The 14,163-nt window shown below is 36.7% G+C and overlaps 1 protein-coding gene and 1 long non-coding RNA gene across 5 annotated transcripts in view; one reads left to right on the top strand and one right to left on the bottom strand.

Annotated features, from left to right (window-relative positions):
- The window catches only part of ACSS3 (acyl-CoA synthetase short chain family member 3), a 156,318-nt gene that overhangs the window by 56,787 nt on the left and 85,368 nt on the right, over positions 1-14,163 (top strand). Inside the window, exons 5-7 of the mRNA XM_025926555.2 lie at positions 2,182-2,322; positions 12,056-12,136; positions 12,218-12,313. Of these exons, the coding sequence (XP_025782340.2) occupies positions 2,182-2,322; positions 12,056-12,136; positions 12,218-12,313 (318 nt within the window). The remainder of the gene's footprint in view (positions 1-2,181; positions 2,323-12,055; positions 12,137-12,217; positions 12,314-14,163) is intronic.
- The window catches only part of LOC112863452 (uncharacterized), a 90,007-nt gene continuing 81,949 nt past the window's right edge, over positions 6,106-14,163 (bottom strand). For 3 of the 4 annotated variants that reach the window (XR_015253464.1, XR_015253462.1, XR_003223893.2), the window contains one exon: positions 6,106-7,850. This is a non-coding gene — a long non-coding RNA (uncharacterized LOC112863452). The remainder of the gene's footprint in view (positions 7,851-14,163) is intronic. The other variant, XR_015253463.1, reaches the window with a different exon arrangement.

Below are 14,163 nucleotides of genomic sequence, written 5' to 3'. Positions count from 1 at the left end.
TCCATCCCTCCCTCCCAAAATGGCATACTTTCCCTTTTTCTTGAGGCTCTTCCCTCTATTTTGACTTATCTTTATTTTATTTTTAAAGTTTATTTCTTTATTGCGAGAGTGAGAGAGCACGTGCATACAAGCAGGGGAGGAGCAGAGAGAGGGAAAAGGAGAGAGAGAGAGAGTCCCAAGCAGGCTCTACATTGTCAACATGGACCCTGATTGGGGTTCCATCTCACAAACCCTGAGATCATGACCTGAGCTGAAATCAAGGGTCAGATGCCTAACCGACTGAGCCACCCAGGCACCCCAACTTGTCTTTATTTTAGATGAGGGCTTTGGATGTCTCCTGTCCTTTATAGTAGGCCTGCTGTTTAGTTAGTAATTGAGCTCAATGGACTGGATTTGCTTTCAGCTTAGAAACACAAATTATGAGGCTCGGCGGTGTGTCTCATTAATCAGGATTGCGTTTTTGCCAAAGGAGGTAAAAACCTGGCTGCCACTCCTAAGCCTCAAGCAGGCAACGACAGAATCAAAGGAATATCACATCAGTCAACTCTGGTGCTCTGCCAATATTACTCTTTAGGAACGATAACAGGACACATCTACAGATGTAAAAGCTAATGCTGATTTTCCCTCTCTTCCTTTTGTCAAATCTTCTTTACATACGCCTGTAGAGGATTTTCTTAGCCTGAAGAAAAACCATTCATTCAAGTCCTCATTGTGTTCATCTGTAAAAAATTTTGTGATCCTCCAATTGACATTTTTCATTATAGGGTGTGATAATTTTTTTATGGGTCTGTGATTGTAATGTCAGAGGCTTGGTAATTTGAAATTTGTTGTGTTTATCTGATTCATAAAAACAACTGGAAATATACAACTGGGTTACAGTTAACTATTTTTATTTATCTCTGGTACATTCCAGCTCCATCAGAGTGAGGCTGGAGAAGACAATTGGGCCTTAAACTTCATCTTCATGAAGTTCTGTTCTGATGGTTATCTATTATTATTTATTCACAGAGGCATTTTATTTGTGACATATTTAAGTGTTATTTTTTAAATGTACTCATTTAAATACATGATCATTTTTTACAACCCCGATTAATATATTAAGGACCCTGAAGAATGGAAGTGGCCTGGCTTTTCTAAATCCCTCAGAGTCTCTGGGCTTCACCCAGGGATCACCTGGATGAAATGAATGGGTACATACATTTTAGGTGGTGGATCTTACTAACCCTCACTGAGGAATGTGTAGCCTATACTAGTAAATTCCCCAAATGTAAACTTTCTGGTGTGTCATCTGGAGCTTAGTTACATTTCAGAAAATAATTAGACATGTACTGAGTCTTAATTCTATTTACATAGCTGTGACCCTCCATTAGAATAATTTTCCCATAAGCCACTTCCCTACTCTTTATCTATCTGGCTTATTTCATTGGCGCCATCTTAAATAAAGAGGTCTAATTCTTTTTAAGGTGTCTCTGACCAAGTCATGACTATTATCATAAGGTTTATAACACAGAGCTCAGTTCTAGGAACAAAAAAGAAAACAAACAAGTCTGCCATATTAATCAATGACTTGTGGGAAAAATTGGGTAGCATTCTAGATATGTCACATACACTCATTAGTTTTCAAAATTAATTTTGTTCTTGAAAAAGCAAAAATAGATTTCTCCTCCACCCTTGAAAATGATTTAATGTTTCCTCATTTGGGAAGATGGCCTCAGTGTTAGTGCTAAGTTGCCCTTATATAAAGAAAAATTTTAATGGGTTAGTTGATACTGTATTATGAAGACTTTAGTTCCAAAGTAAAAGAAGAAAAGTTATAAAAATAGAAACTGGTTTATAAAGTTAATGGTGTATGTATGTTTATGGAAAACATGAACCTCTGTTCGTTAAGCTCTGACTGTTGATGAAAACATGACTGCATCACATTGAATTTCTTACATATTTCCTTAGATGTGAATAAAACATGTTCTTTTGTTGAAGCCAACATCAAACTGTTGGACTTTTTAGGAATATTTATTTTAAGTCATGACCTTGAAATATATAGTCTTAAATCTGCTAGTTAGTGCTATATAGGCCTAGATTTCCAATCGTATGCTCAGACTAATACAGATTTAGCCAGTCTGCATTGTTCTCCTGACTTAACCTCCTCTGTTCAGTGCATATTCCTGTATACTTTCTGTGCAGGAGACCGTTCCCTTGGCTCCAGGTCGTGACCTTGATTGGGATGAAGAGATGGCCAAAGCACAGTCACATGATTGTGTTCCTGTTCTTTCAGAACATCCGCTGTATATTCTTTACACGTCTGGAACAACAGGGCTGCCGAAGGTATTTGCTCTCTTAAGAATAAGTATCTAGCGGCAGATTTCTTTTGCCCTGAGAATGTTTGATTACTGACTGAAAATGCAACTGTACCCGAAGGATTAGACTTGGGTACTTTGTACCTTAAAGCTATGTTATGTTCAAATCTAGAAAAATATTAATTATATTTAATGTCAAATGCTTTGCCCCTATTTCTTCCGAAATTTTCACATACATAAGCAAGCTGCTATTGATTTAGTAACCTATTAAAATGAATAGGTATTTGATCAAACATCAGTTGGTTTAATACAATTTTATAAAACTATATTTTAAATTAAATAGTTTTATTTTCTAAATTAAGGTGTAACTTTTATAGAGTATGGAATTGATTTTTGATCTAGGGGAATTCAATTCTTTGTTATAAATGCAAGATTGAGAATTGGCCTAGACAGTTTGAACAACAGGCAGTTTATCCAGAGTATTGAACTATGTGATTTGTAGCACTGAAGACACTCAAGGATTTTTAAATCTGCTTACCATGAAAGGTGTTTTCACAAAACAAAGTTAGAAGAATCAATATTTTTGCAGGTGTCAGATAAGAAGTAAATATCACTTTTGTCTGTATCTCCAAATTATACTGTTTCTTCATACAACTTCGTAAAGGCTTGCAATGTCATCTTCCTATTCATTTTTAATTTTTTTTTAGTTTATTTATTTATTTTGAGGGAGAGAGAGAGAGGGAGTGGGAACAGGGAAGTGTCAGAGAAAGGGAGAGCGAGAGAATCCCAGGCAGGCTTGCACTGTCAGCATGGTGTCTGACATGGGGCTCGAACCCAGGAACTGTGAGATCATGACCTGAGCTGAAATCCAGAGTTGAAGGCTTAACTGACTGAGCCACCCAGGTGCCCATATTAGGGAGTTCAGTAGTCACTGAATCCTAAAATTTTAGTGGGGGAAGGGGCTTTCACAATCACTCACATCCTGGAGGACAGTGGCCTCTTTATTAATAATTAGATTTCTGTAGCATCAGAGTTCTGAGAATGTAATTTGTTCATAATCATAAAATAGTGATTCCATTAGATTAGTTTTAAAAAGAAAAATTAAGATGTTCCACATCAAACTCACTTGCTTATAAAAAAGGAAATATTTGGTAGGGAGTATATTCTCTCTGAGGACAGAGACCATGTTTTATTACATTTTAGTCTACCATTGTGCTTTTTCTTTTAAGTTCATCTTTATTTATTTTTGAGAGAGAGATAGAGTGAGCAGGGGAGGGGCAGAGAGAAAGGGAGACAGAATCCCAAGCAGGCTCCGCGTGGTCAGCCCAGAGCCCAGTTGTGGGGCTCGAACTCACGAACCGTGAGATCATGACTTGAGCTGAAATCAAGAATCAAGACGCTTAACCAACTGAGCCATTCAGGTGCCCCACTACTATTGTGCTTTGTATGTAGTTTGGTGCTTAATAAATTTTTGTTGCATGCATAAAAAAACAAATTTGTGTCATTGTGGAATCAATCCCTTATGTTTTTTTTTCACAACTCTGGTCATCTGAAAAATAAATATTCCTTCATATTGATGACTTGTTCAAGCAGTCCAAATGATCTTCTGGACCCTAACTTTAACCTTCCACCTTTTGCAATTCTGCATTATGCACCAGCTGCATAGAGTCTAACTGGATGTGTAGCTGTAAAATAAAATGGGATTCACCAAGTTATAATCTAATAGAAAAGTTCAACATGAAAGGGAATCCCTGACCCTAAAAAAATAGTATAACCTAACCAAATAAAAAAGAACCCTCCAAAAATCACTTTAGCTCCTATTAGCCTGAAGGATTCTTATAAAAACAGTTGTGCCACTTCAAGATTTTAAGTTACCCTGAATTTCACTTGGTCTGGATGGGGATGTCTATGGCAGGAATGGAAGAGCTTGTTAGAGACTCAAACCTGACTCAGCCAGTGTGGTAGAGATGAAAGTAACATACAGAGCATCAAATCTGAAAAATGGCGATTCCAAATAAGGAAGGATCCTAGCTTTTCCAGGTGTTGTTTGGGTCAGGAAGTTCTCTCCTGGAGATCCTGAAACTGAAGATCATTTGAAGTTTCAGTCATTCTCATTTACTTCCTTATGTACCATCCTAAAGATAATCTCCCTTCACTAAATTGGAGAAGGCTTTAATTGTGTGGAGGTCTCTATTTATGTCAAATTCAACTCCATTTAATATACGTGTATTGAGTGTTCATTCTGTGCTAAAAGATATGAGTGAACCACAGTCCCTTCAGTCTAATGGATTGAAATATTCCTGAACACAGGTAGGCGAGGTAGACTGTTATCCCTGCACTATTTCTCTCTCGGAAAAGATGAGATTGAATGGTATCTGAAGGATTCCATTCAACAAATTCAACAAATATTACTGAGCACCCAAGTATGTGTTTGGTTATCTTTTTAAAAGTTTAAAAGTTTATCTTCTATAGTCAGGACACAGGAACTAAACAAAGAGCTATTTAATATGTGGAAAGTGTTATGAAGAAAAAAATAAAGCAGGGTAATCGGACCGAGTGGTGGGAAAAGTGGGAGAGCTGCTCTATTAAACAGTGGTCAAAGAAAGCTCTTATAAGGTGGTGTTTGAAGGATAAATAAAACGTCTTCATAGAGTGGCATCCTAGAGAGGAGGGCACTGTTGGCAGAGAGGGTCAGCATAAGCAAAGGCAGGAGTGTGCAAGAAAGTTTCCAGGATGGCTATTGCATGTGGTACTAATGAGGAGGATAAATGGTTAGATACATAGGCAAGGGCCAGACTCTTAACATTTAGCCAGCCAAGAAGTTTAGGCTATATTCTGTATGGAAGGGACAGAAGGCACTAATGCTTTTTAGGCAGCAGAGAAAAATATGAAGGAAGGTAAATCCTTGCAACATTCTGTTGGGAAAATAAGCAAGTACACACAATGGAGGCAAGGAGATTCGTTTCCAGGCTGTTTTAATTTAGGACTTTACTTAAGATAGCACATTTAATAAAGAGAAATCAGATCTGGTTCAAAGATAGGCGTGAGGCAGAGGACAGGTCCAAGACTCAAAACTGAGAACCCAGGCAGATGGTTTTGAGTATTTGCCAAATAGAAACACAGGATGTGGTTTGGGGCTGGGGGAAGCTGAGAGTTTTTGAACATACTGAGTATAATGCATCTTGGACCGAGTATGATGCATCCTCAGATGCATACTGAGTATGATGCAACATGGAGATGCCTAACCAGAGGTTGGAGATGGAGGTCTGGGTCTGAGAAGTGCATCTGGGTTGGGAGATAGACCTTTGTGGGTCATCAGCTCTAGTGTTTAAAGCATGGTGGTGAGTAGGTTTTGCAAAGTGGGACATGCAGAATGGCAAGAAAAGTAGTCATCTCTCAAGGTCCCTCAGAAATCCTTCCTTCATTCCTCTAGTGCATTTTAGAATTCCAGTTGCATTGAAATTATACATTGTCAACAAACCTTTATGTCACTTATTTTATTCTACCTTATGGATACCAGTTTTTATTTGCTTATCTTCATAATGTTGCATATTCTCAGAAGTCAGAATATATTTCATGTATCTTTGAATCCACTATGTCACTAACCTAAAAACTGGGCCATGGTAAATTCTCAGAAAATTTGTTAAATGATCTTTGACTTCTTGAGTTAGTTCCCAGACTCCTCTTTATTCAGAAGATTCTCATTTCACTTCTGGTAGGTATAATCAGGCTTAATGGGATCTGAAATTTTAATACTTGTATTTCTAGAATAGAAGTACAGGAAAGATGAGCACACATACATTCATGAAGGATTTAAATAATTTTAATGTCATCATACAATTTGTTCTCCCAATCTTTGGCCTTCATGAGGAAAAATAATGTTCTGGGCCCGTAAAAATACTCTGCTTAAAAATACTTTTCATAAGCACATATAAGACACACATAAGGCAATCTGTTCTTTGGTTAGAAGTTGAAGATCTATTTAGGACATATTTGCATCTCTGCATCTGCCAGCCCTGGATTTGTCAGGTTGCTGTATGAGAGGTTAATCTGTAAATATTCTAGCAACCACAACTGAGCGACTTTGCATACATTTCTGCAATGTTGTGGGCTTCTGTCCTGTTTAGTCTGGGTGACTGTATTCAAGATACTTCAAAGTACTGCACAGTGGAAGAATTCTGCATCTGGATGCAGGGGCGTCCTTTTGGGAAGGGGAGATTTAGTGATGATAATACTTCTCTGCTTCCAGCTTGGTATCATGAAGGGACAGTGATAATTACAACACACACACACACACACACACACACACACACACACACACACACAAAACAAAGTCCAGTGCCAAAACAGAAAAGGCGAACAAGAGAATAGGGGGGAAAAAGCCAAGGATTGAAAGGAAAGCATGTGAGGGCATGATGCTAAGTGAAAGAAGCCAGACACAGAGAGAGAAATACCATATGAATTCACTTCTATGTGGAATCTAAAAAACAAAACAAACCAGAAACAGACCTATGAATAAAGAGGACAATCTGATAGTTGGCAGAGGAGAGGGGCTGGAGAGATGGGCAAAATAGGGGAAGGGGATAAAGAGGTGCAATCTTAACAGCTAAAAAATGAAGAAAAAAAAAGACACAGATACAATGTACAAACTATAAGGAATATAGTTAATATGTAACAACTTTGTATGGTGATTGATAGAAAGTAGCTAGATTTATCATGGTGACCACTCCTAATGGATATAAATGTTGAATCACTATGTTGTACACCTGAAATAATAGAATATTGTATGTCAACCACACTTCAAGAAAAGAGGAAAGAAAGAAAGAAAAAGAGGGAGGGAGGGAGGGAGGAAGGGAGGAAGGAAGGAAGGAAGGAAGGAAGGAAGGAAGGAAGGAAGGAAGGAAGGAAGGAAGGAAGGAAGGAAGAAAGAAGGAAGGAAGGACAGGAAAGAAAGAGAAAGACATGACAAGAAGGTGGAAGGCCTTTTGTCCTGATGTGCATTTACACAATTTATGTCACTTTTATTCCCACATGTTGGGTGACATTCATATTTCTTACCCTAGAACAAAAAATAGGAGAAATACGAATAAAAAGCAGTGAACTTTTTTTCTTATCTGTGGTACAATTCTTGCAGTTAAGACGCTGAACTTGCTATACCTTTGCCCCTTCTATCACAGTTGTTCAGATTGATAAAAAATTATATTGCTGCTAAAGTATTCTCCATAGAGGTTGCTTCAGAGTCATCCGAAAACCTGTAGCAACAGATTTCATGTTGGATGAACTAACCCAAAAGGAGCCATTCCATTCCCACCAGTATGATTCACTCAGTTCTACAAGTTTCAGAGCTTTCTCCTGAACAAAGAAGACGGTTATATTTTTCTTACATGTGCTTATTCACTCAACCGTTCATGTATTGAATCGGTCAAGAAATGTATTACATGCCTACTCCATGGCAGTTACTGTGCTAAAGCTGAAGAGGGTTCTCCTCATAGCGCTCATCGTTGGGGGGAGACGCATCACAGTGTCAGGTTGCCACCCGGAGGAGGTTTGCAGACCCTGGGGACAAGGAACAAGACAGGAGAGACCATTACTTAACACAGACTGTGGCACTGGGGACAGCTTCTAGAAGAGGTGAAACTTCTTTAAGTACTTGCGTGATGAAGTAGGAGCTAACCAGGTTCAGGAAAGAGGTGGGGATGGGGGTTCATTCTAGAAAGAGGGGCTATCATCTGTAAAGCCATTGGAAGAACACAACTACTGTTGGTCTATTGGATTTCTTTTAAGTAATCAGAACCACACCTCTTATTTCTCAGTGAACTGACCCCAGCTATCATCTGGTGATGGCTTTCTTTTATTTACGTAAAATACTCATTTATCCTTTCTTCTTGTTCTGTTTTTTACTCAACTTGTCAGGCCAAATTGAAACACACATGCACACACACACACATTTACATATGTATGTATGGATAAATACATATCTCGTGTATGTAAATATGCATCTCTTTTGTATAAACCTTGTCACACAGTAGGAGGACAGAGGGGCTCAACTTAGAAAGTATGAAGTTTTGTTGAGTACTCCAGACTTCTCTTACCTGATTTTTGAGATTTGCTTTTCAGATTTTTATAGATCAATTAAAAAAAATAGGATGTAGAATTCCAAGCTCCTAATCTTACCACACTCCTTGGTCTTCTCCTTTTGATAAAACCTATATTGTTTTGTATTTTTCTTAAGTTGTGGCAACCAACACTGCATACCACACTTGATACTGACATGTTTTTTGTTTTCTTATGTTTCACTTTGATGGCCCCATTTTGACGTTTTGTGGCTTTCCTTGTTTTCATAGGCAGCTCATTAAGCTGGAAATCATAAAGAATACCTGTGATGACTCTGTGGTCCTATTCTTGGGCGACTTAATAACCAGAGTTTTATTTTACCTGTATGGATTGAAGTTTAAAATGCCACCACTTAAAAATTGTTGTTGTTGTTGTTTTGTTTGTTTTAAAGAGCACTTTCATATTGCCCCCCTTTTGCATTTTTAAAAAAGTTTATTTACTTATTTTGAGAGAGTGCATGTGGGACAGGGTGAGAGAGAGAGAGAGAGAGAGTGAGAGAGAGAGAGAGAGAGAGAGAGAGAGAGAGAGAGAGAGAGAATCCCAAGCAGGCTCCAGGCTGTCAGTGCAGAGCCCAACGCGGAACTCAATTTCAAGAACTGTGAGATCATGACCTGAGACAAGATCAACAGTCAGATGCTTAACCAATGAGTCATCCACACACCCTTCCTTTAGCATTTTTGAGATAGAATTCACTTTCTCATCTTTATTTGGGGTACAGGATGCTATTCCCACCCGGAAGTCTTTTAAGCTCTCCAGAAGACTTTAAGTGTTACGGCTAATACTCCAAAAACCAGAACAGTATATTGGTAGGTTCCAGGGATTTTCTGACAATATATTAATTCATCTAATGGTTTTACTTTCAGGTAGATAGAGTGTAAGTACATAAAAAGAGTAGTAACAGAGACTCAAGAAAGTAAAATGCAGCATGCTTGTGTTTTAGGAGTAAGCATTGATACTGGGTAAGAATTTTTAATCTCATACTCAAGATTTCAAATATATTCTTAAGTAGTTTTCAGTTCCTGATTAATTTTGAATATTAGAATATAAAGATTTGATTTTTGAACATGATTTATGTGTTTTTAGAGGCTGAACAGAGTTTCTCTTTTGCATTTTAATCATTACCTGGAAAATGTGATTACAAACAAAACAAGAAATGCTTTAGCACCTTATTTTCAGTCACATATTTAATATTATAATAAAGGTATTCTCTTTTTAAACTGAATCTTTCAATTTTTTTTACTTTCAAACTTTTTATGAAAGATCTAATGGAGAGTATGAAATTATGCTGCTCTTTTTTTCTACATCATCTCAAATACTCAGAAAATTGAAAACATCACCCAATACTTTGGAGGCAAGGCCAAATCTCAGATTTATTATCTAGATTAATGAATGGTAAAATGATACTTGACAGAAATTTTTATCCTTATTCTTAAAAAAATAAAAACAAGTGGATCAAAACTAATGAAAAACAGACGTCACAGCTTTTCTCTCGATTAGCTGCATTTAAATTGTTTTTAATGAGAATCTTTGATGGCAACCTTTAATTGTTTTGACATTTCTGCCTTTTGGGCAGTATTAGTACAGGGAAAAATAAAAAGCAGTAATTGCTAGAACTAAGGAACTAATTTTGCTAATAGGATACAAAATTCAATTGTAAATACTTTATGATTTTAAATGTGTGGTGTTTTTTTTTTGTTTTTTTTTTTTTTGTTTTTTTTAATGCCTGGCCTCATTTTTAAGTCTCACTTTTGTGGCATCAATTGGATTTAAATATCCACTATTTTATGGGCAAAGCAACAATGGTAAATATTCTTTAAAGAAGGGTAAAGGGTAAGTCCATTTGTGAGGTAAATAGGAATTTGATAACCTATTCCTTTAAATTATCTTTTTCGCTTTACAAATGAGTTACTACTTGTTTATATTTTTTCTAGCCTTTTCTTCTTTTTTCACTTCCAGTTGATTCATTTTATCCTCTCTGCACCATAAATTTACCCAGTTATAATAATATTTAGAATTACTGATAACAACGAGCTCTAAATGCAAGGACAAGTAGATGGAGAGAAAATTCTAAAACATTTTAAATGAAATCATTACTGACATTAATTTTCACTGTCTACCATAGTATATGGCTAACATCTATGAAAAGAAGCTTCACTTTTTCTTCTCTACACAATGAATAAAATTTTTCAGAAAAAAAAAGTGTTTGCAAGTTGATTCATGTCAAACTACTCGAGGAATTGAATCATAAGAAAAGATCTCAATGGAACAAACCAATAAGCAAAGTTCATGGAAGATGGCACAGAATATACTGGGAAAAGAGCTTACCTGGGAAAAGGAACATGTGAAACCCCCTTGCAGGAGGCTAAAGTTTCTAATATGCGACGGTGATCAAGAGAACCAGCTGTTTGCTGACCACATTGTACAACTTGGAAAGTAGCTGTCAAATGCCTGCATGTGACATTTGCTGAGAGACCAGGTGTTTTTCTGGTAGATAAAATGTGTTCCTCAGCTTGATACCTATGTTTTATCGGTGACTGCAGAGAGCAGCAATTTTAGTAACTAACAGAAAGTCGATTTGTTTTTCATTTCTCTGATTCACGTACATACGTTAAAGCTGCAAAGTTATGCCAAAAAGTCCCAACCTTAGTACATTTCTTAATTCCGGCCATGTTTGCCTTTAGGTAAAATATTAGGTAAATTATTTTCTGTATGCAGTAATAATAATTGTTCTACTAAAGGACGTTTCAAAATACATGTGAGTGGAATACAGCTTTACTTTTTCACTAGCTCATTCTGAATATTCACATGGTTAAGCCTTTTCAAGCCAATGATCGTTAATGTTTGTAATGAAGCAATAAATAAGATTATTAAAGTTACCATCAGTTTTTATTTGTGGTGACTCTTGTACCAGTTTTCAAATATTAATCTTGTATTAAATTTGAATACGTTCAGTATCATGGGTAGCTGCTAGAAACTGATTCATGAAAGCTGCGGCGCTGTGATGTAACAATCCCTACTTTTGCCCCAACTGTAATATAAGGCAAGTCTGTGAGCCTTAGAGCCAACTCATGAGGTGAGGACTGATTTGTTGGAATTTAGAATTCATCATGAAAGAATTGTTCAGCTCTAATACTGTGCTAGCACAATCCCTAGTGTAGCATTGTAACGAGGCTCTAGTTAGAATATGACTTTGCGTCTTCTAAGCATCCTATTAATATTCAATCATATAATGGAATAGCCATCCTTATGTTAGTCTGTCTGAAGAGCACAGCTACCTTTGATTTTTCTGTATACACCATTTGAGAATTTCCGTTTTCATTCTGGAAATATGCCTGCAAATGTAATGTTAATTTATGTCACCACTGGAAAAAAAATTTTATTGCATGTAATTCTGTGAAGTCGTAAGTTTTCTTTAGAAAGTCAAGAATGGTCTGTGAGAATGGATTCTACAAGTGAACTGATGTGGACATTATTAATGGGGGAACCAAATAAATATTGAAGTAAATACAATTGGATGAAAACCAACTACGTACTTTATAGAATATAAAAGACTTTAAACAGGAACTTTTTGAGATGGATAGTGTGAAGGCAGAGAATCTTTTAACACATCGTTTATTGATGTTAACCTCATGTTTTCTCTCTTTTAGGGTGTGGTTAGACCCACTGGGGGATATGCTGTGATGCTAAACTGGACAATGTCTTCTATATATGGACTTAAACCTGGAGAGGTAATCATGGTTTTAAATTCATGTTACAGGAACATTTCTCTGATGAACGTATATGTATTTTATTACCTTCTTATTTTTTAGGTGTGGTGGGCAGCCTCTGACTTAGGCTGGGTTGTTGGACATTCCTATATCTGTTATGGACCTCTTCTACATGGGAACACAACAGTTTTATATGAGGTAATAAGATGAAATTAATACCATCTAAACAATTTTTTTAACTGAAGGTTTTAAAGAAGTGGTTTCTAAGTGGGAACCGAAAAATTTGGATTTGGGGCATGACACTTTTTTATATCTTCTTCCAGTTAAAAATAGGATATCAAAAGAGAATGGAATACAGAAAATAATAGCCAGCTATTAAAATTGTGCTGAACAAAACCAGCAAAAATTATATTATGAAAAACATATACTCATCAGCTTGATGTCTATCCCTAATGGATTTCTAGAAAGTATTATACAAAGGCATTGCAATAAAATAAATGTTTTTTTTTAAAATAAGTATTCTCTTTGAAGTAAACAAATTAAGCCTCAACACTGAATCCCTATTATGAATTATGGTGTTAGTAACATACACGTAACAGAGTTGAAGGTGCCATTGTAAGTATTTATATTTAGAAATATAAGCTGCCTTTAGAACTGAAGAACATACAATTCTTGTGCATTTACCATTGGCCTTTTATTACTTCTTGAGTTTATTTGAAACATGATTTTAATACTATGAAAGGGGCTTGGTGGGTTTTTTTTTTTTTTTGGAATGATGTACTCAAGAGGAATGTAGATGCTTTATAAATATTTTTGTGTAAAGGAGTGAATGTAATAGCTACATTCTTAAACCTTTGATCTGAATTCTGGTTTCCTTCATACCAAGTGTAAATATCTTCAATTCTTTCTGATAACAAAACAAAGCTTTTTAGACCTTTGCCCACTTCTAGCTATCCCATCTTTATTTTCTTCTCCACTAAACTCCTTGAAAAAAAAAATACCCAGTTCACACTGTGCGAATTTCATATTCTTCTAGTTCGTCTTTATCCCACTGTGGTCCAATTTTTATCCACATGACTTCATAGAAGCTGCTGCAGCAGAGGTCAACAGTGACTTCTTAAGTGACCAAGTCAAAAAGTCTTCAATCTGATTTAATTTTCACTCTTTTAGTGCATCAACCGTGCTATTTGCTGCAAGTAATTATTTCTCCTCTTGAGCTCCCTGCCCTTTTGCTATTTGTTCAGGCTGTTTCTTTTGCCTGGCATGACTTTTCCTGTGTCTTTCCTTCCCTTCCAATCTTGAAGACTCTGCTTAGACGTTATCATCTCTCCAAAGTTTCCTCTTATATTCTTTGGTTTTGTTTAGGGCCCTTTCCATGGTTCCATTGCCCCCTGAGCACATGTCTATCACTGAGCACTGAGCTGAGCACACTGGTTTGCTTTGTTTATATCCAGTAGCGTGTGAGATCTTCAAAAACCAGTCTCCCAGCACAGTGTGTAGCAAACACTGAACACTCAGTAAATGCTCATGGAACTAAATTGAGCTCCACTCCTTTGTTCTCCTCCTACCTCTCAAGACAGCTTGTCCTCCTTTTCCTCTCTTGGTTTCCCTTACTTTGGTCCTAAACACTGGAGGTTAGAAGGGTCTTATTCCTAACCTTCTTTTCTCATCAGATATATATGTTCTGTAATCTCCATGCAGTTGGATTTGAGTAGTACAAATTAAACCAAGGCTTCTGTCTACTCCTGTCTATATCAGATCTTCCTGCTGAGCACCAACTTATTGTTAGACCATCTTTGGATGGTCCATACACATCTTATGCTCAAGATGACAACCTGAACTTGCCGTCTCCATTCTTCCCTGCAAAACACATTTCTTTCCAGGTACTCTACAATGTTAATTTGACCTGCACTTACTCAGTTATCCAAACTAAGAATCAGGGAGTGATTCTAATTTCATTATCCTTACATATGACACCCTATTGGTCATTACATTTTGTTGAGTTTATATTTTAGTACCTATCAAGAGTATCCTCTTTTCCATGACTC

Source organism: Puma concolor, chromosome B4, assembly GCF_028749965.1.
Source record: "Puma concolor isolate L17-30 chromosome B4, mPumCon1.1.hap2, whole genome shotgun sequence".
NCBI classification, from domain to species: domain Eukaryota; kingdom Metazoa; phylum Chordata; class Mammalia; order Carnivora; family Felidae; genus Puma; species Puma concolor.
This window is presented reverse-complemented; position numbering and strand designations above follow the sequence as displayed.